Genomic DNA, 26,545 nt, shown 5'->3' with positions numbered 1-26,545 from the left:
ATGATAAAAATGAGATTAATTACTGACCACTTTTACATAAAGTGCATAAAATAAAAGAATGCATCAAATCTTCAACATTCCATTTCCAAGTCCCAACTGTTTTGACACTGTCCTGTGAGAGAAGATAACCAGTTAACTCCTGCGACCAAAGATCTTTATAGAGTCTTCTCCAGTGTATTTACAATATATTTTAATCTCCCAGATTGCAAAACTGTAGACCAGAGAGCAGCTATAATAAGGCTTCCCTTTTTGCAACTGCCTTTCTCTGCAGGACAGGCAAAGACCATACTGACTTCTCCATGCTACATTACTGGCAGGGGTTCCTGTGTAGGCAGGGGGATCTTTAACATATTTTACTTAAATATTATAACCAATTTTACTCATCAAATTAGTGAAGATAAGAAATATTACTCAAAGTCTGTAAAAAATGTGGGCAGGCACACAATCATGTGCTGCTGAAAGTGTATACGGCAATATTTACAAAAGGAATCTTTAAACCCTTACGCTCAATGATGTCATTTCTATTGAACAGTTTTCTTAGTAAACGTTGAGTGGGGAGGACTGCGGCGAGGAAGGAAATTCACACATTTTCAGCTGGAATAACCGGACCTATGTTAGTGTCTCCTTTAAACGCACATTTCAGGCACTCGCTAGACTAAAGGGAAAAAGTGAAAAACGCGACTAAAGGTTCTTCCTCAGTCTGGCTCCTGTCCCTCCCTCCAGGCTGACCTCAGAGCCCGCCCCTTGGAGAGCGGGGGAGCACGCATGCGCGGAGGCGCGGCCGGCTCCTGGGGGCGGGGCCGGCTCCTGGGGGCGGGGCCTGCTCCTGCGCTTTAGGGTCCAGCGCGCGCCAGCCCCGCCACCTCACCTGCCCGGGGCCCGCCCGCCGCACCTGCGGGTCACTTGGCCCGCGCCGCAGGCGGAGCCCTTGAGCGCGGCGCCCTCGCGGTGGGGGTGTTCCAGTGAACGGGGTGGAACAGCGGCAGCGGCAGGTGCGGGGGAGCCCTGGAGCCACCCCCACGCTCGGGGTGTCTGCACCCTCCGTCTGGATCTGAGGGCGCGGCGGGCACAGGCCCGGACCTTGACGCGGGGAGGCGCGGCTGTGCGGGCGGGGCCGCCGGGACCGCGGGGCACCCCTCCCCGCGCCCGGGAAAGCCGCGCTCCCGCCGGCCGCTGCGTCCGCGGGGCCCGGCCGGCTCGCGGAGTCGGGCCAGAGCTTGGTCCCTGCGTGCGGAGAGTGAGTCGCGGGCTTTGGTGGTGGTGGTGGGGGGGGATTCCTGGCACTCTCGGGCTTGCTTTGGGGTGTGTGTGTGTGTGTGTGTGTGTGTGTGTGTGTGTGTGTCCTCCGCGGCCGCCCACACCCTGCGGCTTGGGGTGCTCCTCCAAGTGAACCCCCCTGACCGGGTCTCTGCCCCATGAGTGAACCCTACAGTTCTGCATCTTAAAGGCAGAGCATGGCCTTGGCTCCATCCTAGGGAAGGAGCAGCTGAGACTGTTAAAATAGTGAAAATCTCTTAGAGTTGAGGTGAGCAGGTCTGGAATGAGACTGTGAGAAGTAATGAGTTAAAGGAAAGTCTTCAAAGGTAAAACCAATATCTGACATTTATTTTAGATATTCACTGTCAACTCAATTAGAAGTTATTTGAGGAGGTTCTGTTTTAGGAGTTATGGAACTTACTTGGTATGGCAATGGTGATTGTGATCATCATTGGAGGTTATAGTCTTATACATGTTTTTTTCCCCTGCCAAATTACTCTTATCGCTGATATAATAGATTGTCCTTTAAAAATATGAATGTAGGAGCTTTCATTGAACACATTTTTAAATTGGTTCTGGCCCCTGTGTATGGGTTCAAGTTGGCATTTATTTGCTTTCGAGGATCAAGTAACCTTTATCTTTTTAAAAGTTGCAGGATATCTTACTTCACCTGAAGAACATGGTGAAACTAATTCACACATTAGCTGATCATGGCGATGATGTCAACTGTTGTGCCTTCTCCTCTTCCCTCTTGGCTACCTGCTCCTTGGACAAAACAATTCGCCTCTACTCCCTGAGTGACTTCACTGAAGTGGCACACTCTCCGTTGAAGTTTCACACCTACGCTGTCCACTGCTGCTGCTTCTCCCCTTCAGGACAGACTTTGGCATCATGTTCAACAGACGGTACCACTGTCCTGTGGAGTGCTCAGAACGGGCAGACGTTGGCAGTGATGGCACAGCCCAGTGGGAGCCCCGTGCGGGTTTGCCAGTTTTCCCCAGACTCCACCTGCTTGGTATCAGGGGCAGCTGATGGAACCGTTATTTTGTGGAATGCGCAGTCGTACAAATTACATAGGTATGAATATTTAAACCTTTTCCGTTTTCAGTCCTTTTAACAGGCCTACCAAAAAAGAAAAAAAAAAATATTTTCATGGCTTTAAGATTCAGATAAATTTCAGACACACACAAGGAAAAATATTTTGACCTGTCTTGTGAAGGTCATAAGAACAGATGTTTACTGTGATTCTTGATTTTTGTAGCTCGTTGGCTCAAGTGTTCTTAATAAAGTAAGGGCCCTGGCCGGGTTGTTCAGTGGTTGGAGCGTCAGCCTGGGACTGAAGGGTCACAGGTTTGGTTCTGGTCCATGGCAGGTACCTGGGTTGCAGGCTCCATCCCTGGCTCTGGTTGGGGTGCATTCGGGAGACAACCAATCCGTGTGTGTGTCTCACACGATGGTTCTTTTTCTGGGTCTCTTCCCCTCCCTTCTACTCTCTCTAAAAATCAATGGAAAAAATATCCTTGGGTGAGGATTAACAAATAATAATAATAGTAATGGTTGGTATGTCCTACTACAATAATAAGACACAATTATTTCCTGACGGGATTCTTGCTGGGTGAGAGACCAACCCCAGAAGTTAAGAGCCTGGTGATTAGAGTGGTATTGTATTATCATTTCTTATTTATTTATTTAATATATATTTTATTGATTTTTTACAGAGAGAAAGGGAGAGAGATAGAGAGCTAGAAACGTCGATGAGAGAGAAACACCGACCAGCTGCCTCTTGCACACCCCCTACTGGGGATGTGCCCGCAACCAAGGTACATGCCCTTGACCGGAATCGAACCCGGGACCTTTCAGTCTGCAGACTGACGCTCTACTGCTGAGCCAAACCGGTTTTGGCTGTATTATCATTTCTTAAAAAAACACACAAAAGAAACAGAAAACACCAACACCTGAAAAACTTCTGTTGGATAAAAACTCATCAGTTAATTTACATGAGTAATGTTCTTTTACAGCTTACCAACATTAAACCTATGTACTTTTGTGTACTTACATTGTGGTGAAAGGTTTATAACACAAAATTTACCATTTTTAAGTGTACAGTTCAGTGACGTTAAGTACTTTAGAAACCATGAACATTTAATTGTTACCTATTAAAATAGCCTAATGTACCTTCCCTTTTCCCTACCCCTCAACATCATTCAGAGCACAAATGCCGGCTGGCAAACAAGTGTTGCTCATTTAGGTTTAGGCCTTTGGGTTGAAGCTGATGTGCTTCAAGTGATGTTAATAAACGGTTTAAAGAGAAAGCACAGAGAGAATGGAATGTCTTTAAGTTATATTCTAGAAATGAAATACAGCTGTCAGCTGAGGAGTCTTTGAATTCTGCCTCTATAGTTCCTCAATGTATGTGATTAATGACATAAAATGATACTGCTATAGATTTGAGCACTGGATGGGACTCTGCACCAATCATTGTTTTTTTTACTCGTTTATTTTCCCTAAATGAGAAAGTGATATTGTTAGCACACTAGCACAGTGCTTCTTCATCTTCCCAAGAGCATTTTAACTCGTTCACAGCATTTTCTTTTCAAAAAGAACTTGCATTTGAAGATGAGGTGAAAGACCTGACTATTGCTTTTGGGTGATTTTAATACAAAAGTATTGTAGAAAGTATCTTTAACCCCAATAACATGTTATTCAGTAAAAATAGTTTCATCTTTTTAAAAAATATGTGACTCTAGTTTATATTGTTGATTGTCTTCACTTTTGTTAAGTTTTGTATATCTTAATGTGTCCATACATACTGACTTGCTGTCCGGGAAAATAATATGAAGGCATGTGAACTTTGGTGTGGCTTGAAGATCTTAGTTAAGATAATGTTTAAATCCTCTTATTTTTAGAAAGCAGGCTTCAGTTTATAGCGTAAAAAATATTTCTATAGGCAGTGTTTCCTAAACGTCTCATGATGAGAATCACCTGGTGAAGTTGTTAAAATACAGATTCCTGAATCCCAACTAAGAAGTGCTAAACTAGAATTTTTGGGAACATATAGGTAAAATTGTATACTTAATTGTATACTCTGTCTTAGAGCACTAGTTAAGTATACAATTTTACCTATATGTTCCCAAAAATTCTAGTTTAGCACTTCTTAGTTGGGATTCAGGAATCTGTATTTTAACAACTCCACCAGGTGATTCTCATCATGAAAGAAGTTTGAGAAACTCTGTAGAGGCCTCTATAACCCTTTCTAGTTCTGTAATAACTAAGAAATTGTGCTATAAAGTGAAAGATGAAAACCTTTTTTTTTTTTCTTTTTCTTTTCTTCCAGATGTGGTAGTGTTGAGGATGGCTCCTTGGTGGCCTGTGCATTTTCTCCTGATGGAAACCTCTTCGTCACTGGCTCCTCATGTGGAGACTTAACAGTGTGGGATGATAAAATGAGATGTTTGCATAATGAAAAAGCACATGATCTTGGAATGACCTGCTGCGATTTTTCTTCACAGCCAGTTTCTGGTTAGTTACTTTATTCTTTTAAGCACTAGTGAATCCTATTTGTATATGGTTTTTGGTTCTTATTTCATCAAACATGGAGCCCTTTTATTCATTTTAAGGCATCATCCTTTTCCATTATGTTTTCTAATCACATTGAAATTACAAAGTAATATATGTGAAATCATGTAGTATTCTTTTGGTACGAGGTCTTTGAAATCTGCTGTGTATATCCCGTCACATCTCAGTTTGGACTAGCCACATTTCAGGTGTTCTGTAGCCACAGGTGGTCAGGCATTACCTGGTTGGCTAGCTCAGGTCCAGACAGTAGCAGGATGGTGTTGGCATTCCCCTATTTCAGACCCATCATGGCCTGTTAAAATAATGTTTAAGATAAACTGTCATATCCCAAAACACGAGCCCTGTAAGTACTTTTCGTGTTCTGTTTCCCCGCCTCATCTCAGATCACACGTGGCCTCATGCACTTTCTTGCCACACTGGCCTTCTTTCCTTTCTTCAGTGTTTCTAAGATTTTTCTAAGGGTTTCACATGTGGACCCTTCACCTGGTTCCCTCTTAATCCTCTTTTAGATTTCAGCTGGAAAGAAGTCACTCCAGATGAGCTTCCCCTGCTCTTACCTCCTGGACTCAATTTAATTAACTCACCCCTCATTCTGTGGCAGGGCCAGACCGAATGATTTCTTGGACATTATATGGCCCTTGGGCCAAAGGTTCCCCATCCCTGGTTTAAATGAATAGAATTTACATGTATAAGGAAGTGAAATATTTTTGGTTTAAATGTTTTGATTAGTTATTGTATACTTATTTTTAATAAATTTACATTTTTAGATGGAGAACAAGGTCTTCAGTGTTTTCGATTGGCATCATGTGGTCAGGATTGCCAGACCAAAATTTGGGTGGTTTCTTTTAGCCATATTTTAGGTATGTATTCAACTAGTAGTTCTCTAAAATTGTTTGTGATCCAGATAAAATTTCTCTGGATATCTAAGAGTGATTATTGAAATGTTTTAAGAACTTTTAATCAGCATAGGACATACAAATGTTTTAAAAAGTTTGTGCTGACTGCTGATTATGACCTCACCACCAGCACACACAGAGGTAACTACACTTTGCACTTTATCTGTTTTCAACACTTTAGGTGGTTTTCACACATCTACACTAATAAAAGAGTAAGATGCAAATTGTCTGTGCCTTCGCAATGCCCACCAACCAGTCAGGAGTGAGTATGCAAATTATACCAACAAAGATGTCAGGTTAATTTGCATACACAGGCTCTGAGGGGCCTGGCAGGACGCTTGTGTCATCGCCATGGAGATGGTGCAGATGTTCCACATGCCCCAGCCGCTCAGTGCCTCTAGGTAGCGTGGGAAGGCGGAAAGGTGGTGCCAGCAGCCAGGGGAAGGAAGGCCCATTCTTTTTTTTTTTTTTTTGCTAATATATTTTATTGATTTTTCACAGAGAGGAGGAGAGAGAGATAGTCAGAAACATCGATGCGAGAGAGACATCGATCAGCCGCCTCCTGTACATCCCCCACCGGGATGTGCCCGCAACCAACGCACATGCCCTTGACCGGAACGGAACCTGGGACCCCTAGGTCCGCAAACCGACCCTCTATCCACTGAGCCAAGCCAGTCTCGGCAGGAAGGCCCATTCTTGCACGAATCTTCATGCATCAGCCTCTAGTAGTCCATAAACAGTTTTTACTACCAGACTTTAAGTTTATTCACTGTAGTTATTGTTTATTGATTTTCTTGAGTCCTTTCCTCGTGCATTGTACTATTCCTTCAGGTGACCCTTTAGTGAAGAAACTGAAGTCGTTCAATTTTGGAACACAGTGTCCCTTTATGTTATTTCTTTATTAATTTCTCCTCTTCTTCCTCTCTTTATATAACTCCCATTAATTAAATGGACCTTCTGACATGATTTTCTATGACTGTTTTCCCGCCACCCACCTCCCACGTTTTATATTGTCTGCTTATCATTTTATATTTTTTTCCACTTCATTGAAAAATTCCTTAGCTTTACCTTTTAATCTTCTTTTGGGGTTTTTCAACTAATTGATCATATTTTCAATTTCTAAAAGCACATCTTCTCTGTTTCTCTTTCCTGGTGTCCTCCTTTTATTTTATGAATGCAATATCTCTCAAAAGCTCTCAGGATATCAATGATAAACTTTCTGTTTTTAAGTTCCCTAGTGTCCTGATCATCCTTGTTTTGCTCTTCGGCTGTTTTTTGTTTTGTTTTTTTGTTTTTGTTTTTGTATACCCTGATCTTTCTCTTTCTTGTTCTTACTTAAAGCAAATGCCTGGTGGTCTTGTATTTCATGACAGTTAAAAATTAGACAGTAAGATGTTTAGAAGCTCTGTGAACATGGTGGTTTATTTTGCTGACTTCCCTTTGTATAAGGAGATGGGTAGTTGCCCTTATTGGGGAGAGGTTGGGAGCTTAGAGAGTTTGGGGGTCTGACCTCTGGAACTCCCCTGGCAGTTATTTTCCTTAGAAATGTTTGCCTGGGGAAGAGCATCTGGCTGTGGAGCAACATGTTGTGGCAGGTCAGGGAGGAAGACACTGTTTCAGAAACAGACTTTTAGTTACCTTTTCTATTTCCAGGTCTAGGTTTGTGTCATTGAGACTTTCCTTTCCCCCAACTGTTGACAATTCCAAATCTTTCGGAGTTTCCTGGGGCTGATTAGTTTTCTCTAGGCATTCTGGGCTATTACTCCTCTGAACTACCTCATCAATGAATTCCCTTTCTGCCTTCCCAAAATTGGTTTCAGTTTCTGGTTTGCTAATGCCCTGTTCCTGTTCTCTTCACTAATGTGAATTTATCTTTATTAATTATTTTATTAACATTTTATTATTATTTTTTAAAATATCTTTTTATTGATTTCAGAGAGGGAGAGATAGATAGCACATCAATGATGAGAGAGAATCATTGATTGGCTGCCTCCTGCCCGCCAAAACTGGGAAGCGAGCCCGCAATCTGGGCATGTGCCCTGACCCAGAATCGAACCATGACCTCCTTATTCATAGGTTGACGTTCAACCACTGAGCCATGCCGGCTGGGTCCCTTTATTAACATTTTAATGGGAACTCTGAAATATATGGTCAATTGGCCATTTGCCTCAGATGCCTAAGAATATTCTTATTATCTAATAAGCTTCAGTTATATCACAGACTACATTTTGTTCATAATTATTATGAAAGATAAACAAAGTGTGACAGTAAAGTGTTAAGCACAGATTTTAAGCAGTAATACACTGTTGCAATAGGGAAAAGAGTCCAGTATGAACTGAACTCAACCTCATACAGAGGTGACTGGGCATTTTAAAGGAAGAATAAGGTAATAGGGAGGTGGGTAACTAGGGGCTCTGTGGAGTCAAGTAAGTGAAAAATTAACAAAAAGCAGGAAGATGGGGGCGTTGATTCATGTGAAACCCATCTTGGTTTGCTAATTGGAGCTTAAGGAAGTTAAACTATTAACTTCCCACAGGGTCTGGGAGTCAGGAACCCTATCTTCATTTGTTGGATGAAATAAATAGTAAAAATTTTTTGACAGCCTTGAGTTTTCTCATGCAAGCACTTTAAGGAGGCTAGAGTCATGCTGGGGATGTAACCTTGAGCTCTTAGAAACTATGTTAGTCTCTATAGGCCAAGATCAAGGACTAGCTGAGAAGACAACTCAGAAGAATCTGGCAGAGTTTGGCCAAAGAGAGATTCTGTCATTATATTAGTGTATAAAGAAGGGCCTATTATCAGGAAAGAGATGCATTTCTTTTTGTGGAAATTTACCTGGTAGTTATTCCATTGCATATTAGGTTACACTTAGTAATGTATTCAGTTACTTGCTGAGAGGAGGATAGGATTCTTTATTTCTCTCGTTTATCTTACCTCTGCCTTCTGTTCCTATCAAATAAAATTCTTATAAGAAGCCATGAACATAGTCATTTATATAGATGTTCTATGTTTGTAGATGTTCTAAACACAATATATATGTTTTTAATATATATATATATATAGATAGATAGATAAAGATATTACATATGTGTCCTTATTCCCCCATTGCACCCCCACCCCCCACTCATGCCCTCACCCCCCTGTTTTCTGTGTCCATTGGTTAGGCTTATATGCATGCATACAAGTCCTTTGGTTGATCTCTCCCCCTAACCTCTACCCTCCCCTACCTTCCCTTTGAGATTTGACGATCTGATTGATGCTTTGTCTCTGGATCTGTTTTTGTTCACCAGTTTGTGTTGTGCACAACATGGATGGAACTAGAGAGCATTATGCTAAGCAAAATAAGCCAGTCAGAGAAAGATAAATATGTCATAATCTCACTCATTTATGGAATATAGCACAATATATTTTAAATAAAATTGTTTAAAAATAAAGCTTTTTATATATTGTCTGGAAAATGTGTTTTTACACTGATTCTTTTAAAAATATAGCCAAAACCGGTTTGGCTCAGTGGTAGAGCGTCAGTCTGCGGACTGAACGATTCCAGGTTCGATTCCGGTCAGGGGCGCCTACTGATTGATTATGATCTGTAGGCTCTAAATAGTGCTTTTAATGCCCATGTCTGTTCTCCCAGATAAAAATGTATTTTTTTCTATTTTAAATAGAAATAAAATACATATTTAATAGTAAAAACAAATATATTTATTTTTTTCTTTGTTGTTGGAACTTGCTATAATGATTTTTTTGCCCTTCTTAAGACCTATTAACACTTCAAAAAGTTTTTATTAGGTCTGAGAAAAGTATAGATTTCACTTAGTTCCTTGTCCCCTCACATGCCCAGGGCAATTTCTTCTTAATTATTTTTATAGGCTGTTACTAAAATATATTGAGTCCCTTTAAAGTAGTTGTGATATTTCTTTTCAAGAGTTATAGAAAGCTGCAAAAGATTTTAGTGTTACCATACTTGGTAAGCATGCTATAAGATATATTGGAATTATAAGATGTATAAATTACCATTGATTATTTTTCATTTATGAATGAAAAAATATTTAATGTCAGATTTTAAAAGCTACTAGTATTTGATTCTTTTTAGGCATTTGGGAAATTGATATATGTATATTATCAACTAATCCTATATTAAAAAAAAAGCCTAATATGCTAAGTGTCCAGTCCGGTCGTTCATTCAACCAATCAAAGCATAATATGTTAATGATATGCTAAGGACACTCAACCACTCAAAATGACATGCACTCATCACCAGGGGGCAGACAATTAACTGGTCAACCAGTCGCTATGATGTGCACTGAACACCAGGGGACAGATGCTCTGACCTGAGGGTTAGCTTGCAACTGGGGTCTGGCCAATCGGGACTGAGCAAGATGAGGCTATATATGCACTAGAGCCTTCCCGCAGTCTCTCCACAGCTGGCCAACATCCTATGTTCCTCCACAGCCCCTATCGTGCACCGGGTGGGGTCCCTCGGCTTGGTCTGTGCCCTCTTGCAATCTGGGACTCCTCAGAGGATTTCAGAGAAGCCAGTTTTGGCCTGATCCTGCAGGCCAGGCCGAGGGACCCCACTAGTGCATGAATTCGTGCACTGGGCCTCTAATCTATATAAAGCCTAAGCAATCATTATGGCAGAAGGACCAGAATGACCAGTCATTATGATGTACACTGACCACCAGGGGCAGACGCTTAATGTAGGAGCTGCCCCCTAGTGGCTAGTGTGCTTCCACGGGAAGCGCCGCTCAGCCAGAAGCTGGGCTCACAGATGGCGAGTGTAGCAGCAGTGACGGGAGCCCCTCCTGCCTCCACGAGAGCACTAAGGAGCAGTGAGCTGAGCACTAAGAATCAGCGAGCTGGGCATTAAGGAGCAGCAAGCAGGTGGGCAGTAAGGAGCAAGGGGTCCCGGACTGCCAGAGAGCATAAGCCAGGCTGAGGGAATCCACCTCCCCCAGTGTACGGATATTATTAAATATATTTTCAAGTCAAATACAAAGATTATAATGTACTTTAAATTTTTATATATTTTTAAAATTTGATAATTATACCAATCCCTTGTCTACTGTTTGCTGAGCACACCATTTTCTTTACCTATTTCTGAACCTTTGAAACCACTTAAATCACACTAGATTCCAATATCTGAGTTGTATGGGAATTTTTTCCATTTGTGTACTGTGGGCACTCAAAGATTAATTGCATAAATAATTGTGTAATAGCTTTGACATAAGAATGAATTCTAAGGGTCAGCTTGCTAATTTTTCTCACCTTATTATTTTCAGGTTTTAAATTAAAATGTAAAAGTGTGCTGAGTGGGCACAGTGCTCCTGTTCTGACTTGTGCTTTTTCTCACAATGGACAGATGCTAGTCTCGGGGTAAGCTAGTTAGTTGTAATTTTCTTAAACCATTTTGATATGAAATAGAACAGACATTTACCATATAGATATGGGTTTATATCTGGACTCTGTTCTCTTCCATTGATCTTTGTGTCTGTTTTTATACCAATACCAAGCTGATTACTATAGTCTTGTAACATAGTTTCATATCAGGTAATGTGATACCTTCAACTTTGGTAAGGATTGCATTTGATCTGTAGATTGCTTTGGGTAGTATGGACATTTTAATGATGTTAATTCTTCCTGTCCATGAGCGTGGTATTTGTTCAGTCTTATTTGCTATTCCTATATGTGAACTCTTGCTTGTTGTCCTAATTTCTGTTTTCACAATACAATGCTTGTAAGATTACTAATTATGATCCAGCTTCTCATTTATATATTATTAGTATTTTGCATACCAGTGGTAATCTCAGAAATTAGAATTTTCTTTTTTAAAATATATTTTATTGACTTTTTGCAGCGAGTAAGGGAGGGAGATAGAGAATTAGAAACGTTGATGAGAGAGAAACATCAATCAGCTGCTTCCTGCACACCCCCTACTGGGGATGTGCCCGCAACCAAGGTACATGACCTTGACTGGAATCAAACCTGGGACCCTTGAGTCCACAGGCTGATGCTCTATCTACTGTAGAGTTCATATAAAGTTATAATAGAAGTATAAATTTAAAGTTCATATAAAATTATAATAGAATTATAATTTTCAAAAATGTGTCACAATCAAGACCTATATATTGATTAGTAATTAAGGCACAGCCATATCTACACTAATAAAAGAGAACTATCCAAATTGACTGTACATTCGTGATACCCACCAGTCAATCAGGAGTGAGTATGCAAATTAGCCCAACAAAGATGGTGGGTTAATTTGCATACATAGGCGCTAAGCAGCCAGGAAAGCAGGTGTTCTGCACCACCCCAGCCACTCCAGGCCTCTGGTCAGCATGGAAAGGTGGAAAGGCGGCTCCAGCCTGAGCGAAGGCAGTGCCAGCAGTTAAGGGAAGGAAGGCCCATTCTTACACGAATTTTCCTGCATTGGGTTTCTAGTCAGTGATAAAGAACTATGCTATCTGAAACAAAAACCAAGTAGCAACTAATACCTTTTCCTTGTAGTCACTAACTTGACATGGGGTTGTGTCTTATTTATACATGACAAATTCTTATTCTCTTTATGGCTTATATAGTATAAGTTGCATATGGTACTATTTAATAAAGATTATAATTTTCTGTTAAATTTCATATATGGCATGTGGTTGTTTAAATAAAAGTTCATACAGATAAAAAAGTGCATTCCAAATGTATATCAATATTTTGGCCTTTTCTGAAAAAGTTATTTAAATGATTTTAAAATACTAATTAAGTAGTTACTATAGTGTTTTTATAGAATTTTTCTTTTCTTTTTTATAGAATTTTTCACTCATAGTTGTTTTCTCTTTTCTTTTATAGATCAGTGGATAAGTCTGTTATAGTGTATGACATTGTAAGTATTTAAAAATCTTGGTGTGTGATCTGTGTAAAGTATGTTTATTAGGCTACTAAACTTCAAATTTAGTTAGGCAAGATGTATTTATACCTTTTTCCTGTTTAATGTGCCCAATAATATAAACTTTTTCAGAGATGCTGAAATAGTTGTATAAGTAAGGTACTAGTTCTGGGACAAGTCCTTAAATATTTCAGTAATCATTTTAAAATGGACAGATGTTTAATCTGAGCAAAAAAAAAAAAAAAATATATATATATATATATATATATATATATATATATATATATAAAGAACATCAATATCCAAAATATCACTTTATATCAATTATTCTTAAAGTTTACACCAGGTTTTCATAACAATAAATGGTAAATTGTTTACCCCAGGTTATGTAAGCATATAGCTGAGAGTGGTCGACCACTGTTCAGTCCTGGCTAGATTTAGAGACCATTAGGAGAAATAGTAGATTATAATTGTTTGTGGAGAATGGGAGTTTGGGGTAAAACTATATGAAAAAAGACCGGTTGCATGAGTATGAAGAAAAATCAACATACAAATATAGTGAAGATGAGGTTAATTAAAATATTCTTCAAGAAAAGTCAGTGTTGAGGAAAGACTTCCAATGATCATGTTCAGGCTATAGCTATGCCAGCAAATGAAATGGAGATGGCTAATAAAGTGTCGTTAGTCAAGCCAGGAATCTAAACTAGCCCTCCTTATAGAGGTTCAAACCAATGAGAGTAGGGCAGGAAATGGAAGAATATTCAAAAGAGGTGAAGTAGATCCTTAATATTTCTGATGAAATTGTCATGAGATTTTTAACTTGACAAAAACAATCATAACATTAAATTTTGTCCATAAAGTATGTCTATGAGTCTGATAGTGAAGGGCAAGCTAATAGTAAATGTATTCAGAGTCTAAGTGACTAATTTCTACTCACTTGTCTTGCAATAGCTGCAAGTTAAATGTCATAACAAAAATACAAATCCTATGTAATAAGAGCAATATGCAAATTAACCATCACTCCGCGACAAATGGCGGTACCCATAACCACAAGATGGCGGCGCCTAGTCCTCTTAGCCCTGCCAGAGTCCCCAAGTCTGCCCAGCAGCGACAGTCCAGGGTTAGTCTAGCTGGGAGGCACCTGCCCCCCATGTAGCGATCCCTGCCCAGTGGCGGCAGCTTGGGCTGGGGTCTCAGACCTGCAGGGCCTTGTACCAAAGCCGCAGCGACAGCATGGATTGGGATCTCAGGCCGGCAGGGCCACTCAACCCCACTACATAATCCCTTGGCCGTGGCAACAGCTTGGGCTGGGGTCTCAGACAGGAAGGGCCTTGCACCAAAGCCATGTAATCCCCCAGCTGGGGTGGCGGGCTGGTGTCTCAGACTGGCAGGGCCGCGCACCCGCACTGCATGATCCCCTGGCCGCAGCGGCAGCATGGGCTGGGGTGTCAGGCCTGCAGGGCTGCACACCCCCACCGCACGATCTTCAGGTCAGCGGCAGCAGCCAGGGCTGGGGTCTCAGGCCAGCAGGGCTGTGCACCCCCATCGCACAATCCTCCAGCTGTGGTGACAGCTTGGGCTGGGGTTTCAGACCTGCAGGGCCTTGCACCAAAGCTGCATGATCCCCTGGCTGCGGTGGGAGCCTGGGCTGGGTTCTCATGGCAGCAAGGCTGGGCACCCCCATTGAGTTCCACCAGCCAGGCAGATATGGGGGAATTTTAAATGTTTCTTTTTCAAAATATATATATATATATATTTGATTTTTTACAGAGAGGAAGGGAAAGGGACATATCCACTGGGTATGTACCCCCAACCAAGGTACATGCCCTTGACTGGAATAGAACCTGGGATCCTTGAGTCTGCAGGCCAATGCTCCATCCACTAAGCCAAACCAGTTAGGACTGTCCAATATGCTAAAGAAAAAACGCTATTTAATAAAGAGGGAATATCCAAGGAAGGGCATTTGGGGGTGACCAGGGTTTCAGGGCAGGGCAGTTGGGGACAATCGGGCTTTTAGGTGTCAGTCAGGCTGGCAGGGGAGTGGTTAAGGGGTGATCAGGCTTGCAGGCAGGTGAGTAGTTGGGAGCCAGCAGCCCTAGATTGTGAAAAGGATGTCCCAGATTGGAGAGGGTGCAGGTTGGGCTGAGGGACACCCCCCTCCTGTGCACAAATTTTGTGCACCGGGCCTCTAGTTATTTCACATAATAGATGTTTAGGTTACTATTAGTAAGTTCAAACACATCAGCAAAAGTCAAGAATACATTATTCTAAAAAATTCTAGGAAAGTGGGCAATGAACATCAGTGCTGATGATTAAGAGTGAAATAGGTACCTGTTAATTTTATTAGGTGTAGATGCTATTCTTTATTCTTTGGGTAAAGTTTAAACCAATATTAGTAACTAATAATATTAAAACACATAGAATATATAAGCCATTTGTGTCAAACAAGTTTTTATTAGTAACTCTTGCCTGAGTAAATGTAAAGCTATTTTTGTTGTTGTTTTGTTTTTCAGAATACTGAAAATATACTTCACACATTGACTCAGCATACCAGGTCTGAACTTAACCTTATTTTGAATTATAATTAAAAAATTAGTATGAGGATACATAATGGTTATTTTTATTAACTAGGTATGTCACAACTTGTGCCTTTGCCCCTAATATCCTTTTGCTTGCTACTGGTTCAATGGACAAAACAGTAAACATCTGGCAATTTGACCTGGAAACACTTGGCCAAGGTTAGTAAGGACATTATATTTAACCCAGTTCAACCCGTTCAGCTCTAAAATAAAAAATTCAGTATTTTTGTTACAAATTATTAACATTGCCTCCTCAGTATAAGGTATACGTCCTTATTTAAATATAATTTTAAAATAGTTTTAGAGAAGACAGTGTTAAAGTAGTTACCTATGTTAAAACTCAATAAATACTTTGGGTGCACACTTGTGTATATCACAGGTCCCATAGTTTTATAAACTATTTATACTCCATACTCATTTTCCCCCCCGATAAATATAGCCTACAAACAAAATAGAAATCATAGTTTTATTTTGCTGGTTTTATTTTGGCCTCATCAAGTAATGCTGACACATAATGTAAGAGTTTTATTTATTTTTATCACTGCCAAAATTAACCAAATAGTGGTGCTAATATGCAGATGAGAGAGCCAATAGAATTCTTTTCCTGATAAGAATATTATATAATGAAGAAACATTGTTTTTATTCAGCAAAAAAAGTTCCAAAGAGTAGTATTTAATGTATTAAGTGGCACTTTATATATGCTATTTGATGTTCTGAAAATCTTTAAAGTGATGTTAAAATAGTAAAACAGATTTAAGGACATTTTATTTACTTTCTAATATATAAAGGAAACAGTTTTTCTTTTGTTTGTTGTTGTTTCACTTGCCTATTTGTGAGATTGTTTTGTCTGTTTTTTAAGCAAGGAGCACAGAAGGGCAGCTGAAGCAGTTCGCTGAAGATTGGTCCGAAGATGATGTCTCCGCGTGGCTTTGTGCACAAGATCTGAAAGACCTTGTTGGCGTTTTCAAAATGAATAACATCGATGGGAGAGAATTGTTGAATCTGACAAAAGAAAGCCTGGCTGATGATTTGAAAATTGGTAAGATTAGTGAAAGATTATGTCTTTGTGGAGGGCAATATGTTTTCACTAGGTTATGGAGGTGATTTTCAACCTTTTTCATCTCATGGAGCACGTGAGATGTCACCAGGAGTTCTCCAGTCCTAACAGAGTAAATTTTTTTTTAGAATCTCTAGGGCTGCGCAGTAAAGTTCTGAGGAAAATCGAAGAGCTCAGGACAAAGGTGAAAACCCTTTCTTCTGAAATTCCTGATGAATTTATATGTCCTATCACTAGGGAGCTTATGCAGGATCCTGTCATCGCTTCAGGTATGTGATACTCTTCTAAATTTCAGAGCATACTGTGTGCTAAGTGATAAATAATGTAGACAGTTCACATAAATTTCATAAATGTGGATAAATTTCAAAATTCTTCTGTTTCATGGAAGTAGTGTTTTTTATACTCATATCAGAGGTAAATTATTATTGAATATTGTATATATATTTTAAAAAATTTATTGGGGTGACATTGGTTAATATAATCATAGAGGTTTCAGGTGTGGGTTTCTGTGTTACATGATCTGTATATTGCATTGTGTGCCCACCACCCAAGTCAAATCTTCTCCTGTCACCATATATTAAGTCCTCTTCACCCTTCACCCCCTTCCTTCTGGCAACTACCACACTGTCATTTGTGTCCATGGATTTCAGTTTTATATCCCACATGTGAGTGAAATCATGGTTCTTAGCTTTTTCTGACTCATGTATTTCACTTAGCATAGTATTCTCAAGGTCCATCCTTTCTTATGCCTGAGTAGAATCTAATCCTCTATCGCAGGACACTTGGGTTGTTTCCGTGTCTTGGCCACCATGCATAATGCTGCAATGAGCATAGGAGTGCATATGTCTTTGCAAATACATGATTTCGAGGTTTACTGGTAGATATCCAGAAGAGGCATTGCTGGATCCTATGGTAGTCCTATTCTTAATTTATTAAGGAATCACCAGACTGTTTTTTCTGTAGTGGCTGCTATCATTTACATTCTCACCAGCAGTGAATGAGGGTTTTCTTTCTCCACAGTCACTCCAACACTTGTTACTATTTGTCTTGTTGATAATAGCCATCCTAACAGGCATGAGGCGGTACCTAATTGTAGTTTTGATTTGTAGTTCCCTAATTCAGAGTGGGAAACATCTGGCCCAAAAGCCAAATAGCACAAAATCATTGGGTCTGGCCCTGCCAAGGCGTTAAGGGTGCGTTAATGAAATGTTTGACCAAATAGAGCAGGCTAATTTTCAAGTTGGTAATTTCATGTGGCCCAAAATCTATATATATGAGGAAATATGCAAATTAGGCTGGGAAGCCCTAACTGATCGCAACTGGACAGGTGAGGCCCGGAGCAGAGACAGAGACAGGAGGCCGGTGAGCCATCGTGTCCCGGCTCTGGCTGGCCCCCCCCAGAGCCGGAGTGGACATGGACAGGGACTGGGGGGCAGGCCCGCAGCCTCCGTGGCTGTGCGCATGCCTAGAGAGTAGATGGCTGGCTCGCCTCCTATGGAAGCAGTGCGGCTCCCTCCTGGCTCCCGTGGAAGCTGTGGTTCCCACAGGCTCCAAAGAAGCGGCAGGCAGCCTGCTACGCACAGTATCGCCCAATGGGCTACTAACGATGTAAATATCCAGATGGTCCTTGGCAGAAAAAAGGTTCCCCACCTCTGCTAATTGCTAGTGAGGTTGAACATCTTTTCATGTATCTGTTGACTGTATGTCTTCTTGGGAGAGGTGTCTGTTCAGGTCTTTTGTTATTTTTTGATTGGGTTGTTTGTGTGTTTGGTGTTTGGCAGGGCCAGACCCAATGATTTGTGAGTTTTATGGGTTCATTATATATTTTGGAAATTAAACCTTTGACGGAGCCACTGTTTCCTAATATCATCTCCCATATGGTTGGCTGCCTCTGTTTTGTTGTTAGTTTCTTATGCTATGCAGAAGCTTTTTAGTTTGATATAGTCCCATTCATTTATTTTTGCCTTTACTTCCCTTACCTTTCGGGTTAGTTCATTAAATGTTCTCTATGACCAAGGTCCATAAGTTAAGTGCTTGTATTTTCTGTGTAACTTATTTATTTTAAAAATATTTTTATTGATTTCAGAGAGGAAAAGAGAGGGAGAGAGAGAGAGAAACATCAATGATGAGAGAGAACCATTGATCGGCTGCCTTCTGCACGCCCCCCACTGGGGATCAAGCCCGCAACCTGAGAATGTGCCCTGGACTGGAATCGAAGCAGGCCGACACACTGTCCTCTGAGCAAAACTAGCCAGGGCCCATGTAATCTATTGTTTCAGGTTTTACCTTTAGATCTTTGATCCATTTTGAATTAATTTTTAAACATGAGGACAAACTGTAATCCAGTTTCATTCTTTTCCATATGGCTTTCCAATTTCCCCAGCATCATTTATCAAAGAGACTCTTTACTCTAATTTGTGCTTCTGGCTCCTTTGTTGAAAATTTTCTGCCCATATACTAGTACATGTAGTTTTTATATCTGGGCTCTCTATTCTGGATGTGTGTTTCTCTGCCAGTAACATGCTGCTTTATCGTAGTTGTATAGTATAACTTGAAGTCAGGTAATGTGATACCTCCAGCTTCATTCTTTTTTCTCAGGATTGCTTTGGCTATTCCGGGTCTTTTGTGGTTCCATACAAATCTGATGATTTCTTGTCCTAGTTTTTTTAAAAAATCACATTGGGATTTTGATGGGGATTACATTAAATCTTTATAATGCTTTAGCCATTTTAACTGTGATAATTCTTCCAACGCATGAACATGGGATATTTTTTCATTTTGTTGTGTTTTTTTTCAATCTGTTTTAATGTTTTGTGATTTTTAGTATATAGGTCTTTCACATTCTTTAAGTTTACTCCTAGATATTTTATTCTTTTGGTTGCAATTGCAAAAAGAATTATTTTTTCCTCTTAAGTTTTGTTGTTAGTATACAGGGTAGCAATGAATTTTTGTATCCTGCAATTTGATTGTCTTTATTGTTTCTAATAGTTTTTTGGTGGCATCTTTAGGGTTTTCTATATATGGAGTCATGTCATCCACAGTTTTATTTTATTATTATTTTTTTTAATATATTTTTTTATTGATTTTGTACAGAGAGGAAGGGAGAGAGATAGAGAGTTAGAAACATCGATGAGAGAGAGTCATCGATCAGCTGCCTCTTGCACATCCCCTACTGGGGATATGCCTGCAACCAAGGTACATACCCTTGACCGGAATGGAACCCGGGACCCCTCAGTCCCCAAGCCGACGCTCTCCATTGAGCCAAACCGGTTTCGGCCACAGTTTTATTTCTTCCTTCTCTATTGAATGCGTTTTATTTCTTTTGCCTTATAGCTCTGACTAGAGATTCCAGAGCTATGTTGAATAAGAGTGGTGAGAGTGGACATCTTTGTCTTGTTCCATCCTTAGAGGAAAAACTTTGTTTTTCACCATTGAGTATATTAGCTGAGGGTTTATCATATATGGCCTTTATTATGCTGAGGTACTTTTCTTCTATTTGTATTTTATTGAGTGTTTTAATCATAAGTGGATGTATCTTATCAAATACATTTTCTATGTCTATTGATAATATCACATGATTTTTATCCTTTCTTTTGTTAATGTATATTACATTGATTGATTTGCGTATGTGGAACCAAACTTGTGCTCCTGGAATGAACCCCACTTTGTCATTATGTATTGTTGTACTCGATTTACTAGTATTTTGTTTAGGATTTTTGCATTTGTATCCATCAGAGATATTAGTCTGGAATTTCCTTTTTATATGTGTGTTATCCTTGCCAGGTTTGGCCTCATAAAATATATTAGAAAGTATTGCCTCTTCAATTTTTTTCGTAAAATTCATCGATGAAGCCATTTGGTCAAGGACTTCTATTTTTGGGGAGGTTTTTGATGATTGTTTCAGTTCCCTCACTGCTGATCAGTTTGTTTAGATTTTCCAGTTCTTCATGATTTAGTCTTGGAAGGTTATATATTTCTAGGAAAAACATTGTATATTTTTTAATGAAGAGAGTTGGATGTTGTAGATTTGGATAAGATGAGAGACAAAGGGAGTATGTTTTACAAGCTCTACTTAAACTTGTGAAATGTGTAGTTTACTAGAAATGTAAAGTTAAAATTTTGTGGTTTGTTTTTTTTAGGATAGACTGTTCAGAGCTATTATGTTTAGTTTGTCTATCCTTATTTAAACAATCTTAGAAAATAAGAATTTAAAGATTATAAAGCTGCATCATTCCATGTTAATTTCTAATCTACCAATAAACAGACATACATACATGACATAGTTGTAATCAGTGAGTTCATATTGTTTTAATTTTTTGTGTAAAACATTATATTTGAGTACTGACTTAGTTTACATAATTTTCAGTTTTAATAACTTTATTCTATTGTGACTCTCTCCTACATTTTGTTTGACTCTTCTATTTGGTGTTTGTATGAGTACACACATCTTTATATTGTAAATAGCGCTGCACATCTTGGTACTCTGTTCTTTCTGCTTTTACCATTATTTAGGGTGTTTTCATGATACGTGTGCCCCAAAGCAGAATTAGCCAATCAAAGAATACTTTATGAACATGAAAAAGAACAGTCTTGATAGTTTTTGTTAAATTTGTCATTAGATTTTTCTATCCATAAAAAGTTTACAGTGCTAATAACAATATAGTTAAATGTACCTGTTTTTCCAGTTTTGTTATCATTGAATTGTATAACTTTGGTGAGTTTAATGATTGTTTAGAAATACCTTCCTTATATTGTTAGGCAATAAATTTTTCTTTATACTTAGTATCTTTACCTCATCATTTTTTTAAAAATTGAATTTATTTGGGTAACATTAGTTAATAAGTTTCAGGTGTACAGTTCTATAATACAACATCTGTATATTGTACTGTGTGTTCACCACCCACAGTCTAATCTTCCATCACCATATATTTGGCTCCCTTTACCCTATTCATCTTCCCTCTATCCCTTTCCCTCTGGTACCTGCCACTGTTATTGTCTAGAAGTTTTTGTTCTGTTTTGTTTGTTCATTGCTTTGTTTTATATCCCACATATGAGTGAAATCATATGGATGCAGTCTTTGCAGAGGGATTCTTGTTCTTTTCCATCTGACATATTTCACTTAGCATGCTACTCTCAATATCCATTTATTACTTTTTATGGTTGAGTAGTGTGTGTATGTGATATCTTTTTTATCCACTCATCTGTCAGAAGACACTTAAATTGTTTTTATGACGTGGCTATTGTGAAGAATGCTGCTGTGAACATACTGGTATGTATATCTTTTATGAATAAGTGTTTTAAAAAATTTGGGGTACTTAGAAGAGGGATTGTTGGGTCATATGGTTGTTCTGTTCTTAGTTTTTTGTTTTTGAGGAGCCTTCATACTTTTTCCATAGGGATTTTACCAATTTATATTCCCATCAGAATGTACAAGGGTTCTTTTTTCTTCACATCCTTTCCAACACTGGTTATTTCTTGTCTTATTCATAATAGCCATTTTAACAGGTGTTAGTTGGTATATCATTGTGGTTAGGTTTGCATTTATTTTAATAGCTAGTGAGGGTGAGAATCTTTTCATATATCTGTTGGCCATTTGTATGGCTTTTTGGGAAAAGTGCCTGTTCTGGTCCTCTGTTCATTTTTCAATTGGCTTGTTTTTTGTTGTTGACTTGTATGAGTTTTTTGTATATCTTGGAAGTATATTTGCAAACATATTCCCCTATTTTGTTGGTTGCCCTGTTGTTTTCTTTTGCTGTGTAAAAGCTTTTATTTTAAAAAAGTTTCCTTAGAAGCCTTTATTTCGAGGTACTCTGTTAATTTATTTTTGCTTTTACTTCCCTTGCATTTAAGATTAAGTTCTCAAAAACCCCTGTGAGACCAAGGTGCATAAATTTAGTGCCTATGTTTTAAATATTTAATCAATTTTAATTTTTGTGTATGGTGTCAGCATTCTAGTTTCATTCTATTGTATGTGGTTTTTCAGTTTTCCCTCCATTTATTGAAGAGGCTTTCCTTTCTCCATTGTATGCTTTTGGCTCCTTTGTTGGAAATTAGTTGCTTGTATATGATTTATTTCTGGGCTCTCAGGCTATCCTATTTTATTAATCAATGTGTCTGTTTTTCTGCCTGTACCATGCTGTTTTGATTATTATGGCTTTGTAGTGTAATTTGAAGTCCAGGAATGTGATTCCTCCAAATTGTTTTTTTTCTTAGTATTGCTTTGGCTATTTGGGGTTCCATACAAATGACATTTTTAAAAAAAAATATATTTTATTGATTTTGTACAGCAAGGAATGGAGAGAGATAGAGAATTAGAAACATCGATGAGAGAGAGTCATCGATCAGCTGCCTCTTGCGCACCCCCTACTGGGGATATGCCCGCAACCAAGGTACATGCCCTTGACTGGAATCTAACCTGGGACCTTTCAGTCCCCAAGCCGACGCTCTATCCATTGAGCCAAACCGGTTTCGGCAAATGACATGTTTTTTTGTTTTGTGTTTTTTCCCCCCAATTTCTTTCAGAGTCAAGAATTCTAATGCAATTAGTTAGAAAGTCACAGAGGTAGAAGTGAGCCAGCTGGGTTGTGTGGGTGCAGGAAACAAGTTACAAAGGCAAAAGAAGAGCATAGGAGAAAGCAAGCTTAGGAGAAAGCAGAGATAACACCCCTAAGGGAAGAATAGGAGGAAAGGTGTGTGCATGTTCCAGAGAGTGGGGAGGAGAAAAGAGGAGGAAAGGGCAGGTATGCTCAAGAGTGTGTGAACACCCTTGTTGAAAACATTAGACTGGGTGAAGACTTATTTCTGGTCTATTCTATTGGTCTACATGTCTATCTTTATGCCATACCACACTATTACTGTCAATTTGTAGTAACTTTGGAAATCTGAGTGTCCAACTTTTTCCTTTTCTAAGATAGACTATTCAGGATCCCTTGCAAATCTGTATGATTTTTAGGATGTATTTTTCTGTTTCTGTAAAGAAGTCATTAGGATTATAATTGCTTTGGGTAGCATGGGAATTTTAACTGTTATTTGTGCTTTTATTTTGTAAATGGGATTTCTTCTATAGTTTTTTATTAGTGTATAGAACCACAAGCGACTTTTGTTGAAAGTATTACAGATGTCTCCTTTGTTTCCCATGGACCACCTCTCCCCCACACTCGCCCAGGCCTCCACCACTTTGTCGTCTGTGGGCTATGCATATAAGTTCTCCTGTTAATCACTCCCTACCTTCCCTCTGAAATTCTTCAGTCTGTTCCATCTTCCTGATATGCTGGATTTGATGTAGTTTTCTTGAAATGCCTGATTTGGTATGAAGGTAATTTTGGCCTTGTAAAGTGAATTGATGTGTTTGTATAGTATTACTATTATTTTTCCCTTAAATGTTTGATAAGATATCAATGAAATCATGATATAGTTTCAAACCACAGATTATGAATTCAAATCTAGCTTTTAATAGGTTAGTTCATCAAATTAGACTTGTGAATGTTCTCTCTTCTTGGAGGTCTGCATTTTTTAATCAACTTAAAATATTCTCATTGGCATCATTTAATGTATTTTGTCTTATTCATCTTAAGCTTGGCTCTTTATAACTACATGGTATATTTATAACTACATGGTATATTTTTAAAATAAGCATAAGTATACATCATGAACAATCTTTCACTAAGGGTAATCAATACCGTGATTTGTCTGTTGTCTATTTTAACATTATAGGTTAATCAGAACATTTATTAAGCATCCTGTTTGGTGATTTGTCCCTGTTGCACAAAGCAGTAATTTGTTAATTCTCATGTGTGAATATAATAATTTGTTCATTCTACAACTGATAGTCACTGCTGCCTTGAACTTTTATTCATAGTTTTGGCAATATATATATATATATATATATATATATATATATATATATATATATATATATATAAATTTCTATTGAGTATATTCATAGGAACAGCTATAATATTCAGTTATTCAGAGTGGTTGAATCTTTTCACCAGAATTGTAAGTTGCTGTGTGTGTGTCTTTCAACTTTTGTGGTGCCACCCATTTATTTTTAATTTTTGTATTGAAACAATTATAGATTTACATGCAGATCTAACAGAGGTATCTTTGCCTAGTATTAAGTTCTACGCAGTGTTGTCCAGTTCAGGGGTTGAGCATCAACCATCAGTCAGGACAGAACAGTTCCAAACCCATAAGGACCCGACCACTTCTGTTGCCTTTTTCAAAAGTTGTATGAATGGAATAGAAATCATACAGTAAATAACCGTTTGGGACAAACTTTATACACCTAGTATAATCTTGAGTCTTACTAGCCTTTCTGTGGGAAACATGAGCTGAATTAGCTTTAATTTTAAAAATACTCAATCCTCATTTTTAATAGAATTGAACTGATTTCTTTATATTGTGATTGATACATTTGAAATAATTCCTTCCAACATGTTTCCAGTTTATTGCTTTCTTCTAGTTCCCTTCTCCTTTTAATTTCCTGAATTATCATGTGTCCATTATTGGAAGGAATGCACTTTATTAAATTAACTGCCTCAGAAAAATATCTAAGACCTGGTTCTGCCTGTATTTCAACATTCTTAGACAGTATTTGTATTCCTTCATCCTTTTACATTATGAAAAAATATCATTGAAGAATCATACAGAAATATGTATTTTGGAAATGGGGAGACCCTTCTATCCAGTTATAATTTGATCTGTAACATGTGAGATATAATATATAATTTTGAAAAATTTCTTATCAGTATATGGTCAGAACTACTTAATTCTCAACTACAAGGCAGTTTTTTTATGGTATGAATGTGCTACAAATTAACTCTTACTCTGTTGATAGGCATCGTTCTCCAAGTAATTCTATAAGAAAAACTCATAGTATGTATTTGCACACTTACTTAAATTTAAATATTGCTGTTGGATAAATTTGCTCATCTCTCTTAAAAATTGGCTTTGCCCATTTAGACTTCAGATACATTTTAAGTCATTAAGAAAATCTTGACATTTTTATTAATTTGGGGGTGAACTGAGGAATAGGAAAATCAGTGTTCACACTATTAAAAACCTGTTTAACCACTTTGATTTTTCTCTTGCTTGGTTTTGCAGTGCAAGTACAATACCAGTTTAGTTTTTCTTGGATATGTATTGATATTAAACGTTAGGGTAAATTATAGCTAAGAGTAATTGCCTTTCCTGTAGTACATACCCTGTATTTTTCTCTTGTTCAGGGCACACCGTGCTTTTTCAATGCAATTTCATGCCTTTTTATCAGTTCAGGAAAACTGTCAGCCACTCTTATTCTCTATATCTTATTTATTTAGACTTTATAGGTATAAAGTTCTCAGACCTACCAACCGGCCATCTATTCTGATTGTCTTAATGCTATTTAACATTCTTATTGACTGCATTTATTATTTCAGGAAATCTGGCTTGGCATGTAGACTAAGGGCATAGACTGCTAGAGTTTATACCCCAGCTCTGTCCTTCCCGATTTGTGTGACCTTGGGAAGTTATTCAATTCCTTCATAAAGTTGTTTGCAGATTAAATGTAGGCAACAGTGGTCTGGGGCAGTCTAACTTAGAAAAACAGTGGCTGCATGAGTATTAAATATTTTTCTTCAGAGTATACGGTTTCTTTCATTCGTTTAGAAATACTCACAGGTTATTTTCATTTTCTGACGTTTGTCTGGCTGTGCTCCTTTGACTTAAGAGGAATTCCAGCATGGGAAGAAAGTGTAGGGCTTGCTTTGTACATTTCCCAGGACCACAGGTGGGCTGACAAGCTTTTCTCCTTGAACAGAGATAGTATTCAGAGCCCAGACAGTGAGCTAATTTTCCACTTGAACCTTTCACTAGCGTGAACACTTTGAACCTGGAAGCTTCAAATCCATGTAAAAAAGATGCTTCTTTAGTTACCATTTCTAAGTATCGATATATCCAGAAATGGAATCTAGAATTAAAGTATCTTATAAATAACAGGTATTTTACCAGAACCCATTCATCAGAGAATATTAAACTGATTTTTAAAATAAAATTTTGTGAATGGAGCTTACTAGATCTTGTGCTAGTTAAAGATGTTGGTTTATAGTAAGAATCAGATGCTGCTATTTGGAGGAAAACTTTAAAAGGTAGTGAAAATAAACAAACCTAGTTAATACTGAATGTAATGTACACTATATATTTCTTTTCAAAATTGCCAATTTTCCCCCTGGTGACACATTTGATTTCAAATAAACTAACTCTAGTTGCAATAAATTTCAGGTATGATTTTTAAAAGAAACCAGGAGTACCAATTATTTATTT

At 38.4% G+C, this 26,545-nt stretch overlaps 1 protein-coding gene across 4 annotated transcripts in view; it reads left to right on the top strand.

Moving 5' to 3' along the window:
* Window positions 1–809: 809 nt before the first annotated feature.
* The window catches only part of WDSUB1 (WD repeat, sterile alpha motif and U-box domain containing 1), a gene marked incomplete at its 3' end in the record, with an annotated part of 36,025 nt that continues 10,289 nt past the window's right edge, over window positions 810–26,545 (top strand). Inside the window, exons 1-10 of one of the 4 annotated variants that reach the window (XM_084891533.1) lie at window positions 810–992; window positions 1,913–2,334; window positions 4,592–4,776; window positions 5,601–5,693; window positions 11,012–11,105; window positions 12,570–12,603; window positions 15,120–15,160; window positions 15,238–15,344; window positions 16,046–16,225; window positions 16,372–16,512. In XM_084891533.1, coding sequence (XP_084747659.1) covers window positions 1,937–2,334; window positions 4,592–4,776; window positions 5,601–5,693; window positions 11,012–11,105; window positions 12,570–12,603; window positions 15,120–15,160; window positions 15,238–15,344; window positions 16,046–16,225; window positions 16,372–16,512 — 1,273 coding nt within the window. In that variant the 5' untranslated portion in view covers window positions 810–992; window positions 1,913–1,936. Of the gene's footprint in view, window positions 993–1,043; window positions 1,238–1,906; window positions 2,335–4,591; window positions 4,777–5,600; window positions 5,694–11,011; window positions 11,110–12,569; window positions 12,604–15,119; window positions 15,161–15,237; window positions 15,345–16,045; window positions 16,226–16,371; window positions 16,513–26,545 lie in introns of those variants that run through there. The other 3 variants (XM_084891535.1, XM_084891534.1, XM_084891536.1) reach the window with 3 other exon arrangements.

The sequence above is a fragment of the Pipistrellus hanaki genome (genome assembly GCF_964339955.1).
Source record: "Pipistrellus hanaki genome assembly, chromosome: 8".
Taxonomy (NCBI): Eukaryota; Metazoa; Chordata; class Mammalia; order Chiroptera; family Vespertilionidae; genus Pipistrellus; species Pipistrellus hanaki.
The sequence above is the reverse complement of the archived record's forward strand: the minus strand, read 5'-3'. Positions and strand labels throughout refer to the sequence as shown.